This window comes from Schistocerca serialis, chromosome 4 (genome assembly GCF_023864345.2).
Source record: "Schistocerca serialis cubense isolate TAMUIC-IGC-003099 chromosome 4, iqSchSeri2.2, whole genome shotgun sequence".
Lineage (NCBI taxonomy): Eukaryota > Metazoa > Arthropoda > Insecta > Orthoptera > Acrididae > Schistocerca > Schistocerca serialis.
This window is the reverse complement of record NC_064641.1, coordinates 777,812,587-777,827,447: the sequence shown is the minus strand read 5'-3', so window position 1 is coordinate 777,827,447 and position 14,861 is coordinate 777,812,587. Positions and strand designations below refer to the sequence as shown.

Sequence of the window (14,861 nt, the reverse complement as noted above, 5' to 3'; positions counted from 1 at the left end):
TACAGCAATTAAACCTATTTTCAGAGACTTGGTCTAAGGAAATGTCTGCATGGGCAGACACAGAACTCAAATGAATGTTTCAACAGCATAATTTAGAACTGCCATCCTAAAACTGTATTTTTGGGCTTGCATACAATGAAACTAGGAGTTCGTGATGCTGTTATTACATTCAGTTGTGCTAACATTGGAAAGTGTTGGGTAGTGAAAAAGCTGGGAATTAATCCTGGTGAAAATATGATTACTGGGCTGCAACATTGCTAATATTGGAAAGTGTTGGGTAGTGAAAAAGCTGGGAATTAATCCTGGTGAAAATATGATTACTGGGCTGCAACACTGCGATAAAATGAGGATAGCCGATGCAGAAAGATCTGCATCTAATATGGCCAAGAAAGCAAGAAAAACATCCAGGAAGGTGAAAAAGAAGCTGGAAGACCTGCTAGAGGCCAAAGAAAGGCCATCATATGCAGCAGGACAGTTTTAATTAACTGTAAGTAAAGAAAAACTTTTGGGATTTGTGAAAGTCAATTTCCTGCAAACTAAAATTTTCAGTACATATGACCCATTATATCAGAAACTATCGTAGATAAATGAATGAAATTTTCACAGACTCTGCATAACATAAAAAGCAACCTCTGGTACTACATTCATTAATATTCCCCCATTAGGAAGTTCACAAAAAATATTTTCTGCAGAAAAAACTTAATATTTTTTGTTAATGAATTTAAAAATGTATTTCTTAAAAACTAAAGTGGATAAAGTAGATTTTAGTACAGTTGACTCTATTAGCATCATGTAACATACAGTAAAAATAATAAGGTAATACATCAAATTGTTTTTTCAGAAATGGGTCAAGTACTTGCCTAAATTAACATGGGTTAGATAGGCAGGGTGTGGTCCCCTTAAAGAACTATTTAATACCCATGGCAGTTTGATTCCTTGCTATGCCCCCTCACATCTCTTTGCCTATCGTAAATCTATGAAAATTCCCAACCCATGCAATAGCTGTATCCTCACTCTTTCTCTCCTGTCACTTTCCACACCATGTCTCCCCTGACCAAACCTTTCTCCACAAACCTCCCCTCCCTCTCAGTCTTGTGAATTTCTATTAACCTCCCCATCACCTCCTTACCCAGTACATCTTATTCTCTCTCAGTTGCTACACACCTTCCCTCAATCCAGTCAGCACAAGCAATCCCTCCGACAACCACTTCCTCCATAGGTGGATGCTATATGGTGTCACTGTCACTGTGTGTGTGTGTGTGTGTGTGTGTACATAATCTACAAAAAAGGTAGTAGCTTGAAATCTAGTACCATCGCTATGCTGTTTTGTGTTTCTGTGTACCACGAATCATTCAGTTACCAATGAATGGTTGTATTTCATCATTTTTGTTTTTTCTCATTTGTTTTTATCTGGAATTTCTGTTATTGTAAAATTAGTATGGGAGTCTGTATTTAATGCTGCAGATTCATAATATTTGCTCTTGACTTTTTGTAATAAAGACATTATTTGCTTTAAAAGTCTCCATGTCTTTAGCAACCTGTTATAATATTTTTATGGAATATGGAATTTTGAAAATACCAAACATCAGGCTAGGGAGCCAGTTCAATAATTAATGTATAAAAAAATCTGTTAAGTCCCCTCAGACAACTGTGCAACAGAGAATGGGGTTTACATTTATCAATTAAATGTAACCTAAAATGTGTTAGAATTTATTTACATAATTTTGGCCTTTACAGGATTTCCTCCTTTGCAAAGTGTGTGTGTCACGTGTTGAGCTGTATAATAAGGTAGCTCACCAAAAATACCATATGTATGTAGAGTGTGCAAAGAGGGTTGCAGACAAGCGCTCTTCCAACCCAAGCAAAGACAGTATGGAAATCCTCAATGAGCTACTAGCTGATGAGCTGTGGTTAAGAGAGGTAATTATTTATGCTTTTAATCTGTGGAAATGCACTGTATGTCAGGTTTATTTGTGAATGCTGCAGAAGTTATGTTGTCTGCTTATTAGTTTTAGTGATTTGCTGTGTGTTAGTGATCCATGGAAAAATTGAAGAAACTTTTCATATTAAGGAAGACTCTGTATGTAATGAATACAGTACAATGAACTGTGCATGATGTATCTCCAGCAAGCGGCAGATTAAAAATGTTGTCTTGACATTTTACCCGCTTATGACAGTGTCGTGTGCTGCACAATTACTTTGAAAACAAATATATAATGTCGAACTGCTCTGCTATGAATAATTTCAATTATGAAATAAGCAGCTGAAATGATAACACTTATTGTATGTGTTTGAGAGCCAGTGAAGCAATTAAAGGCAGAGCCATAAGTAACTGTAGTTATAACACTTATTGTATTTGTTCAAAGTCCAATGTAACAGTTAAAGGCAGAGCCATTAATTCAAATTTGAAGGTAAATACACACCAACAAAACAATCATGTCCACTAAAGTTTGCTGGCATTCAGACAAGTCTCCATGTTGACAATTCTTGTACTGTACTTATTATTTTTCTTGATTTTCTTCAGTTACTGGCAGCCATGTAATTAGTGATTGAATCTCACACACTGAACTATTGGATGTTGTTTTTGCTATGGCCCATAGAACATTTATAATGATGCTGCTAGCACTGTAACTATAAACATGCATAAACAAAGTACTTGTAAATTATATGCGGTCCAGTTACTTTAATGTGACCTCTTGTCAAAAAATTGTATATGCACCTTTTGCAGTGGTTACCACTGTGAGAAGTGCAGGCAGGTAGTGAGCGAGGTACTGGAAGGTGTGGACCTATGGTGACTCCAGTGCCGTGGCAAACTGTGCTAAGTTTCTCAGTTTAGGATCTATGGCATGAACAGCTCGATCGTGGTGGTTGTCGATTGGGTTTGAACCTGGGAGGGGAGGGGGTGGTATGGTGTAAACTCATCCTGGTGCTCTTCGAGCTATGCGAGCTGTGTTGTCGTGCACAGGTAAGTGCCATTGTGCCGAAGGAAAACAAACTGCATGTACGGGTGGACATGGTCCCCAAGAACAGATGCATACTTTGTTGATCTATTGTGTTGTTCAGTACTACAAAAAGAAAATTCCCCAGACCATAATTCTCTGTTCTCTGGTCTGAACACTCTTGGCAATCATTGCAAGATGTTTGCTTTCAGACATTTCATGCCATTCATTGTCTGTCATCTGAAAAGGTCACCTGTCGCCACTCAGTGGACACTCAGTTGCAGCACTGGCATACAAATGCCAGCTTTCATTGCTGATGATCCACATTCAGCATGGGTGTGCGAACCAGGCATCTGCTGCAGAGGCCCATATGCAGCAATATTCGTTGAATGGTCATTGAGGAGACACTGTTGGTAGTCCCTTGGTTCTTCTGGGAGGTCTGTTGCTTAACAGTTACATGTCTATTCATCTGTACACGTCTCTGCAGCCGTCACCCCTGTGATCTATGATTCATGGTGCACTACATTGTGCGGACTTTGAATAGCGCCATTTTGCCATGAATGGTATACTGTAACCACAGCAGCATGCAAATAGTCTCTTTGAAAATGCTACCAGTCTTGGGTGGGCTGGAAGCCAATGGTCATGCTCTGCTCTAATAACAACGACTGCACTGTTTCTGCAACCCTGGCTCTCTTCCCCACAGGCAACACACTTTATATACCCACCACTGCTAGTGTTGCCACCTGTTGTCTATGAGTGGTTATTGCATGTGGACCTTGGACATGGGCTGTGTGTTACAGGACATTAAAATTGTGAGAGGCATATAAATAAAAAGTTTCTCTGTTACCACCTCAGAAACTACTCAAACTTAGGTACAAACCCTTACAACCAAAGTTTCTAGCTCAGTAGTGAGTAATAATGTGAAATGGTGGAGCTATGTAGGAGTGAACATTTTGAATATTTGCAAGAAAATGGAAATATATTGAAGAAAACACTATATGAAGCACCTTCTCACAGAATTCCTACAACCTGTCTACAAGGAGTAATCGGAAATAATTTACAATAGTATTTCACATGTTATACATTTTGCAGCTGAGATGTCTTAATATACTTTCCAAGAATTTCAATGCAAAGTCGTGACTGGCCTTTTGCCTTCATTGCCATATCATAGTGCTGTTCTTTAACGGCAGTGCTCGAACACTCATAGCTGACCACAGTTTATCACAGTCTGGGAATCTTTGACAGTATAGTTCAGCAAATCTCATGAACATTGTCTGCTACAACATTGCTGAATATTTCATAATAATTGTTGCCTCTGTTAGTAGTATACATGTAAAGTCCCAAAAGATACTATCCATGCATGTGCCTCTGTACACCTTGAACAGCACAAAATTTCTTTGATTGTGTGACGTTTCTGCATGTACTTCAGAATTTATTCTCTCCTTTAATGTAATAATTCACAAAAAGTCATCAATGTCTCAAAAAATCTAGATTTTTGAAGAAATATTCACAGTATTTAATAAATTTTTCTTAGCAAGGTTTGTTGGTGTAACATTAAATTCTAAACTTACTTTCCTTTTTTTCTGTGACCCATCAAGTCCCAGGCCCTGAACCTGTACTCATATTTTGAGAATGTCTTTGATATTTGCATTATCTTGAATGTGATTTATTCTATAATCATAGTAAATACAGCACAGTACAATCACGTAGTAGTGATCCAGAATCAAAGTCCATGTATAGTCTGTAATACAAGCACTGCCCATAATAGCAACAGCAGTTGCAGAATTTAATACTACTCTGTAATTGCGGTCACCAGTCATGTGGTCTTCGCAGCAATATCACCAGGATTGTAGTCTTCATTGCTACATGATTGGTTTTGTTATTATCTATCAATATAGCATAGTTCCCCACTGAAATGGACACACAGCATAAGATAATGCCTTGGTTTGTGCTGGGTTTCGTTGAAGAAGCAGTGTTGAGTTGTCAGCCCATTGATGAGATGGGATTTTGTTGGTCATAGTGGCTGTAGTGTAACTGTTCAAACAATTACTTTTGTTCAATAAGGATAGAAGCTGAAGTAAAGAAATACAATTGGTGCCAAGGCTGGAGCTTGAACCCAGGTCTCCTGCTTACAAAGCAGATGTGCTAACCACTGCACCATCATGCCATTGTGACTCATACAGCTGCACAGATTACCCTAGTCCAATGCTCTCCCTAACACAAACATCAACTTATGTACTCTGCCCATTTGGCATTAGCACAAATTTTAATTCATTACTTTAATTCATTACTTATCAAAGATAAAGTTGAGTCTCGTATGTCTCCAGGAAAATGTAATTCCATCAAACCAATGACTTTTGTATAAGTTGGCTTTAGCATCATCTTGATGTCCTTGTTCTTGATTCCAATGATAGGCCAACCTCTGGGTGCGAGTTACAGCAGCATGAACATACAAGGGTTTCATAAGGCTGTTCAGGCATGGGAGTAAGTTAAGCAGTCATAAAGTTAAGGTGATGTTGGCTGTCCGTGTACAGTGAATAGGGGTGGTGTCATTGGTGCCGTATTTTTGGCCGTGTCAAATGGTCATTCTCTGTTGTTTTGGCCGTGTCAAATGGTCATTCTCTGTTGGTGGCAGGGATGGCAGTTGGTAGGACCAACATGGGTGGAGCTGTTTCCAGTTTCATTGAAGAGTGACCTTGCTCACGGACACTGGTGTACAGATGTTCCTCAAGAGACATCTGTACGGATGCTGGCATCTAGGCATGCCACCTTCTGAACAATGTAGCTCAGAATGCTGTCCGTTGATGGAAGCAAGGTCTATGATTTGTCCTTCACTGATGGCTGTGTGGCAACTCCTCTATACATTTTTTGTGGTATGGCACAGTTCTGTAGGAGTTTATAAAAATGCTTAGTGCAATTAGCTGTTAAATTTGCTTTCTATATGTGCTTGAAATTCTGATGAATTTTTCAACTTTGCAATTCCTTTGGAGACAAATAAAAGTACAAATATTAAGTGGATTTCGTCAGTTTGTAAATAAAATGATGGAGATCTAATCCTCCAAAATATGTAGCAGAAAATGTAATATAATAAATGGAACTGGTTACACAATTTGCATTTCAGTTGATATTTATAAAAAAAAAAGGCCAAGCTTAATCTGAAATGTTCACATTTAATGCTACAATAACCTTGTCATCACTGAATGAAAAAGTTCAGGCCTGCTTATTGCCAGAACATCCAACAACGTTTCCTCAAAGGTGGAATGTCTCACCAACTGCTCCAAATAATTTTCAGAAAATACCATATTTACCTGAATATGAGATGACCCTGATTATAATACAACCCCCTTTTTTTTCTCAAGAGGCTTCTTGAGAAAAATTTATTTTTAATATGTACTGACTAATCAAAGCTATAAACTGTTTTATTGACATAAAGTATCTGTCTAAAAAGCTAACTTTATACTTATTCTAAATTAATGCAATTTATTGGTTGTCTACATTATGATAAAACAAGGAGAAGTAAAATAATCAGAAAGAAATGGTTTACATTAATTTGTGGACAATTTTTTCTACTTTTTTCACTTACTAACTCATCTGTGGTGTGAGTATTTTTAATCATCATCATCATCATCATCATCATCATCATCATCCTAACGGCACAGCTGTGAAATTTATGTTCTTGTTGTCACAAATATTTGGCTGTTTCTTCTGAATATTTTGCAATTTCTGAGGTGGTTGTTGCTGTGGGACCTGAGAACACCCAGATGTTTTTATCCAAATACATATTGGATTTTGGTTCTATACTGATCTGAGAATGTTACTCTGTCACATGCTTCCAAACATATCGTCTGCCTACTGCTCTCTCATTGGTAGTGTAGAACCAACAGCTGACACCACCCTCTTTCGTTCCTGTCAAACATCACAGTGAGCTTTGACAACATTGGGCAAAAAATATGTAAGTACACCACTAATCCCTGTCTAGACTTTTACTGTCTCCTGCAGAAATGAATACTACAGTTCAGTATATGTCCAATTTTAAAGTCAATTCAATTCCATCCACAAATGGATTCTGTCAAACTGCAGTTTAAATGTGGTAGCTGTTTCTAAAAGGCCAGAGTACACATTATACATTCCCATGGTTGGCAACATGATGTAATTTATGCCTGCTCACTAATCCCCTCCTGCCATCCAACTAGTTCTCAGCCAAGCTGGTAACATTATCCCCCTCCAATCCTTTCATAGCACTGTGCTTGAGCAACTATGAAACACAGACTGCAGTATCTTCTAGGGTGCACGTCATATGTAGCAACAGCAACTAATACATAAATAAAAGATCACAATCACAATTTAGTCCAATTCTTGAACTTCTGCCTGTCCCGTGATCTACTGATGTCTGTTGGTACTATCTCCACAACAGGTCTTGCCATTGCAATATCTCCCTGCAAGAATTACAGTCAGTTTAATAGGAATGATTTCATTTATTAGACATTTCATTCTGGATTAATTTTCCTTCATCTGTCATCTAAATGTCACCATTATGCTCTATAGCTGATTAAAGATAACATTTTTACCCTGTATTCTGATACATGAACAGTGATCAGATTTCTCTTTTGCAACCTGCTTAATAAATCAATACATTCTCGCATAATCAAATAACATAGTGATCTGGATTCAGAATCTAGTAGTGTTTTTTGAACAACATACCCACTTTTGAATGTTACCTTCACTTAAAAAGTGACGTTAATGTTTGTAGATGTATCCATACATGTATGAGAATTTTCATTGCTAACCTGTTCAGATACAACAACCGTCTGTAGGATGATACAGTTTAGTGCTATTTCCTCCTGTGTTTCAAAAGATTATCAAATTTTAGGCAGAGCAATAGATCGTTGCAGTGGTTAGTTTATAGTTTCTCACATATACCTTGCACTAATGCAGCACGAGTCAAATGTGACATGATTGATTGAGGAACATCAGTACTGTATCAATCACTTTGGCATATTGGGAAATCTTGAAGCTGTTTGAATGCAAAGCTGTTCATTTGCCCAGTCCTTTCCTTCCAAATTGTTTAATGAATGCCATTCGTACATACTCAAGTAAACAATGTAAAAACATTAATCTTAGCAGCAGTAGTTTAATCTGTGAATATAAGATGACCCTGTATTTTTCAAATGGTGAATTTTGGAAAAACCTCATCTTATAATTGGGTAAGTATGGTACATTTAGTATAGTGTCACAAGACTCTTTGTCCCTATCTCTCATTCTGAAAGGATGCATCTCCCAGTCTGTAGGTGGCAGATAGAAATTACCCCCTATCACTATGATATGGTCACCAACTTCACCTACCACTGTCTGACATTCACTCTCTGACTCACAAGACAAACTGTCCAGATCAAATACTTTTGGAGGCACAGCAACTTTAAGGTTTTCAAATGATGGGTATGGCATGAGATGTGCCACAGCTATTGCCTAAGAGATCACATCACTACTACAGCCCTGAGCAGCAGTCTGAAGCTTGTGGACCACATCCAGTGTGTAGTTTTTACTTGTTTTTGGACTGTGAGACAGAGTCTCCTTGTATCTGTATATGTAAAGCACAGTTCCAAGGCATATTTTACTTCTAAATAGATCTAATTAAATATGTTAAATAATTAAAAGGATCTAAAGCTGTGATGTCTGAACGACCAAAAACACTGAGGCAACAATTGGGGCTAAAGCTACCTGAACTGGTGTGTGCTACTAGGATCACATGACACCAAGGTTCATAAAATATATGAACACTTACTTGCTTGTTTGTGTACTCACCCAGTGTTCATCAAACTTGAGATCATGTGCCAACCATGCAATCTGCCTTCAGTGACCGCACTTGTGAACTGTTCGCATCCTGTTTGACTCAACTCCCATCTGATGTAGGCCTCTCATGATTTCACCCCTTCATTGGTTTCTGTGTCTGCCTAATAGTAGTGTTCCTTCAGGACTTCCCACCAGCTCTGGTTTTACTTCACTATGGTAAGGTCTGCAAGCCAGATTTGCTGGAGAGTGTTTAACTGCAACATCAATTCATATAGTTCTCGTAGTTCCTCCTTTTTCTCTGCACCAAAGACTTTCTTCAAGAGTTTCTCAACATCCACCCTTGTGGGACAGACGGTTTCTGTTTCGTGTAACATCACTGGAACTATTCTTGCTGTAAATGCTTTGAGTTTGGTTTTGTGACAGAGTGTATGTAATGTCATTATCTTTTTCATGTTGAAGTATATCTTGGATTAATTAATAGCAAGTTGTTTTATATCCAGCTATGAGTTTCTGGGGTTGTTAAACCAAATGCCAAGTTAAGAAGCTTTTTAATGTAAGGCCTGGCCAAACAGAATGCGGACTGCCAGTGCGGATCATGCCGTAGTGGATGGCCTGTGTGTACAGCAACAAGGGACGTCACACAGGCAAGAGCAGCTGGCTGTAACAGCTACTGTTGCTGCGTCGGTTGTCATGCTGTGGAAATGGCTGGAACCTCATTAGTAGTTTGCACATGTAGCATGGTGCGACAGAGTTGCCTCCTATCACTACCAAGGCAGTTCCGGCAGGTTACATTTTGTCTAGCCATGCCTTTAGCCATACACAGCTCTTCAGCTTGAATGGGGCCCTTTGCCCTGCTTCTCAGGATATGACTTATCACATTCGCCTCCTCAGCACTGATTATGAGACTGGCTTTGCTTGTATTCTGAGCTAGGTCCTTCACTGTCTTCATCATTGTGGTTTTTACTATGCCAGGCTGCAATCATCAACATTGGCACCTTTGTCATCACTGCTCATTTCTTGGATGACTTTCTCAAGCACCATGTTAAATAATATGGGTGAAATAGTTTGATTTTATACCAAACCGCTTTATGTGTTTATAGATATGTGGTGTCTGTCTGGCATAAATTTTCAAATTTCCACATTGATTTACATTAATGCCCACTCACAGCCAATGTCTGTAACTCAGTTGTGTCTTTGTATATTTAATTTCTGCAGATATCTCTTCCTTTTGTTTCACCTACTCTCTTGTCTCTACATGCTCTCCCTGTGCCCACTAATTTCCTTGGTACCCCATTTTCCTCAAGCATGTTGTACACTGTCAGCATGTGGACAGTATGACACTGAGATGACAAGATTATGGGATAGCAATATGAAAATATGCAGATGCAAGGTATAAAAAGGCCAGAGTATAGGTGGAGATGTCATTTTTTACTCATGTGATTCGTGTGAAAAGGTGTCCAACGTGCTTTTGGGTACACGGCGGCACTTAACAGACTTTGAATGTGGAATGGTAGTTGGAGCTAGACGCATAGGACATTCCATTTCAGAAATCGGTTGGAAATTCGATATTCCCAGATCCAGAGAGTCAAGAATGTGCTAAGAATACCAAATTTCTGTTATTACCTCTCACCACAGACAATGCAGTAGCCACCAACCTTCACTTAACGATCGAGTAGTTGTCAGTGTTGACAGACAAGCTACATTGTGTGAAATAACCACAGAAATCAATGTGGGACTTACGACAAGTCTATCCCTTAGGACAGTACAGTGAAATTTGGCATTAATCGGCTATGGCAGCGGACATCCAACGTGAATGCCTGAGATAAGCAGTATGACATCGCCTGCAGTGCCTCTCCTGTGCTGGTGACCATATTGGTTGGACCCCAGATAATTGGAAAACTTTGGCCCTGTTAGATGAGTCCCAATTTCAGTTGGTAAAAGCTGGTGGAGGTATTTGAGTGTGGGGCATACACCATTAAGCCATGGACACAAGTTGTCAACAGGCAGTGTGCAAGCTGATGGTGGCTGTGTTTACATGGAATGGACTCGCTCCTCTGGTCCACTTGAACTAATCATTGCCGGGAAATGGTTGTATTTGGCTACTTGGAGACCATTTGCAGTAATTCATGGTCTTCTTGTTCCCAAACAGGTCACTGGGTAGCAACCATTTGCAATTGGTTTGAAGAACATCCTGGACGATTGGAGTGAACGATTTGGCCACACAGATCGCCCGACATGAATCCCATCAAACATTTATGGGGCATAATCAAGAGGTCATTTTGTGCACAAAATCCTGCACCAACAACACTTTTGCAATTATGGATGGCTATAGACGCTGCATGACTCAGTATTTCTGCAGGGGACCTCTGGGGACTTCTTGTACCCATGCTGTTTCCATTTGCTGCACTATGCCATGCAAAGGGAGGTCCTACACATTAGTAGGAGGTATCCCATGACATGTATCACCTCAGTGTGTATCTCTTGGAATAATGTGTAAATATTGTCAGAGTGGGCCTGTTGAATTCCAGTGCTCTCCCAACCAGATAATTTATCTGTAGTTGAGCTCCTCTGTGAAACCCTTCTTGATAGTTCCCAACCATCTTTTCAGTCAACAGTTTTAATTTATCTGTCATAAAGAGCAAAGACGAATTTGTATGGCACACTCAGCAGTAATATCCCTCAACAGTTTTAATTTATCTGTCATAAAGAGCAAAGACGAATTTTTATGGCACACTCAGCAGTAATATCCCTCTGTTGTTGTTACAGTCCCTTTTGCTATCCCCCCTATTTGTTGGAGTAATTACAGATAATATCGTATTGTGTGGAATTTCTTTGCAGCCCCATATTCATTGGATGAGATTATATAGTGCTCTACGCAAAGATTTTTCCTCTTGCCTTCAGTATCTCTGCATTTATTTTGTGCTCGCTGGAATCCTACCTGTTATATAATTTTCTAATTGCAGCTCTCACAGTGTCCTCAGTGACTTCCACAGTTTTCATGTCCAAATCTCAGCTTACAGCAACTGCTCAAAATATTAACACCACTTGTCTAGTATCTTCTCATAACTTGTGAGCATATACACATCTTGATTGTTAATTATCAGCAGTTCATACTTGTATCCATTCTTTTTCTGCCTCATGTTCTGGAAATGCTCTATGCAGACAAAGTCCTGCTGCTCGCTACTGCTCACTGGTTAGCATCTAGACCTCTACTGACTTTCAGTATTCACTAACTCAAACTTATTCATGTACAGTAGCTCTTGGGATGGCATGAAACTACATTACAAAGTTGGTTCATGTGACAGTAATACTTGGAAAATACACAATCAATTCAAAAAATTAAAAAAGCAGAAGTTAACACAATCAAATAAACACATACTGCCCATTTCTAATAGAAGCACTTAATGGAACAACTACACTAAAACTATCTACATGTACTAAGTACTGTTGCTGCTTGCTACTATTTTTATCAGAGAACCATTTTCATCACAATGTGGACTCATTTCTTCATCAGTTCCTGGTGAATATAAGATGGTTGCTGTGTTGGAGATAGAGAGAGTTTCTGTTGCCAATAAGGAACAGAATGGTTTGGTATATGACATGGTTGGCATGTCATCAAATCTTTTATTGGGTGCCAGCTTGCTTTCTAGTGGAGGATGGGCGAGATGCATAGTGTCTGTTGTGGCCAGGTCAGCAACTGGAACATTACCTTTTTCCATGCTTCAACAATGCTCTGACAGTGACATTGTACTCCATAGTCAGACGGTGGTTTTTGGTGGTATATCCCTTGGAGTAATCTAGAAGTGTTGTCGGAATGGGTTTGCTGAATTCCAATACTCTCCCAGCTAAATGTTTGATCTATAGTTGACCTTCCTGTATGGGACCCTCCAGTTGTTTTCAAGCATTGTACGGGCGACTGGTTTCCTCACTATGCCCCATCTGTCCACTGTAACACTCCATTATAAACAACAGAAATACCTTTAATCAAATTTTTTAAGAGTAGAAATGATCAGTCATAAGCTGCACAAATTTTTCTTAAATTAACTTCTTTACTAGTTTTGGCAAATTAATTTGCCCTCCTCAGAGGATCATACAATTAAGCTTACATCAGAAAGCAATCATCAAGCAAACTCTGGACGATAGAGTCCTACAAAAAATGGGTATAGAATAAGAATTTAGTTATTACATGGATTGGATCACAAGTAACAGCAGATTAATAACAATAAATGTAGAGTAATAAAACAGATTATAAGTGTACCTACATTAAAATTTTTACATAGTACTGTCAAGCAGTTAAAAAGTAACATAAAAAATGTGAAAATATGGCAACAAAAATACTCCATATCTTAAGTATAATATTAAAAAAACCACGAGACATGTGGTGATTTGGACCAGCAGACTGATTGTTTGACTATAAAATATTTCACGTACGTAAAAAGCAACAAGCACTAGTGTACCTAAAAACTTATGAAGACATAAGCACAATGAGGGTGTTCGTATCTGTAACATAAGTCAAACAAAACTGAACATCAGTCCTAAAGAAATCAAAACACCTTGATGATTGTTTTCAGATGTAAGCTTAATTGTATGATCTTCTGAGGGTGGCGGATTAATTTGCAGAAACTATTCAAGAAGGTAATTTAATAAAAATTTCTGCAACTGATGACTGACTATTTCTATTCATAAAACATGCTCCACAGTTGCTGATTGACAGTCGCGAATAAAATTTTAATGAAATGTTGCAGGTGATAGAAGCTAATGCTGGCAATGGCAGTTTTTCCTGAATTTATGTACTTGTGACAAACATTTCAGAATACGTCATGTGGAAAGCCCAATGCTGCATGACCTCAGAGATGAATTGTACTATGTAGCAGATGGCCACAACCTGGCCATGATCAAAGTGCGCTGATGATGTTGCATGCCGTACACCCCCCCTCCCCTTCCTCCTCCTCCTCCATTTCCCACGTGTGTCAGTCTGACACTCATTCATGTGATATATCAAACTGTTCCATTCATTGTGGCATTGTGATGATGGAAGTGCTCTATCTCCAACAAAGAAGCCATATCATATTTAGTTTTTCAGTTATGTGCGTTTGTGAATGTATTGAACTTGGAAAAGAAGAAGTATTTCATTGCAGTAATTTGTTTGTTTCAAAAGCCAACTGTGAGGCTAAGGGCCCCAACATCTTTGCAATATTTGCTTCAATGCCACCAGAAACATTATGTGGCTTTCTTGTAGGCTTCTCTTTTGATTTGATTTTATGCGACTTTCTAATTTTTTTTTTTTTTTTTCTCTTCCAGCTGTTCCTAACAGTGCGACATGTGTGGGCAGCAATTGATACATTGGACAACATGGCCTGAAATAATGACAGAAAGTCTTCTAATTATACATTGAAACTGTAAGGTGTGTTCTATCTTCCTAAAGGGCTTTTAATAAATGTTAAAGTTTGTGAAATATAAAATGTGCATACTTTCATTGTACCTATGTGATGTACAGGCAGCTTTGATTTTGGTGTTAAGAGTAATTAATGAGCTATCGATATGTCCAGTATTTCAAAATATTTGCATGTAGGCCCAATATAAAAAAAAAAATTCAAATTCTGTTTTACTGAACTAAATAAATACACTAGTAGCCAATGTTGCTGTAACTATTCAAATTGATCATTGTTGTATTTAGAACAATTTTAATTGTGTGTCAGAAAGAAATATTAGTATAATGTTTAAAGATATTGGTGTCTTTATTTATTATTAGTCAGTTAAATAACATTTTAATCTGGACATAGCACACAGTGTATTACCAAAAGAGGAGGCTGAAAGAATGTGCTGTAGAGTAAAGACTTATAACTTGTTATATTTTCAAGATATTTTTAAATAAAATGACTTAACAGTTTTCAGTACATTGCTGTCTTATTATTCACGCACCAATACCAAGTCTCCACTTCAAGAACATTTTTGGGGATAAATCTTTTTGCTATAGTTGAACAGTCAACAACGAAAAAGAATTTTAAAGTGTGTACGTTGCCATTGATTTTGATGGAAATCATGATCAAATTTTATGACAGACACACATTGCCCCTCTATTTTTGTGCAATAATATTGTGTTATCTGTTCAGTACAAGTTCGTTGCATATG

General features: G+C 38.2%; 1 protein-coding gene across 2 annotated transcripts in view; it reads left to right on the top strand.

Annotated features, from left to right (window-relative positions):
- Positions 1-14,626, top strand: part of LOC126473340 (uncharacterized) — a 138,788-nt gene extending 124,162 nt beyond the window's left edge. For both annotated transcript variants that reach the window (XM_050100336.1, XM_050100335.1), the window contains 2 exons: positions 1,738-1,920; positions 14,031-14,626. In XM_050100336.1, the coding sequence (XP_049956293.1) occupies positions 1,738-1,920; positions 14,031-14,090 (243 nt within the window). In that variant the 3' untranslated portion in view covers positions 14,091-14,626. The remainder of the gene's footprint in view (positions 1-1,737; positions 1,921-14,030) is intronic.
- The last annotated feature ends 235 nt before the right edge of the window (positions 14,627-14,861 follow it).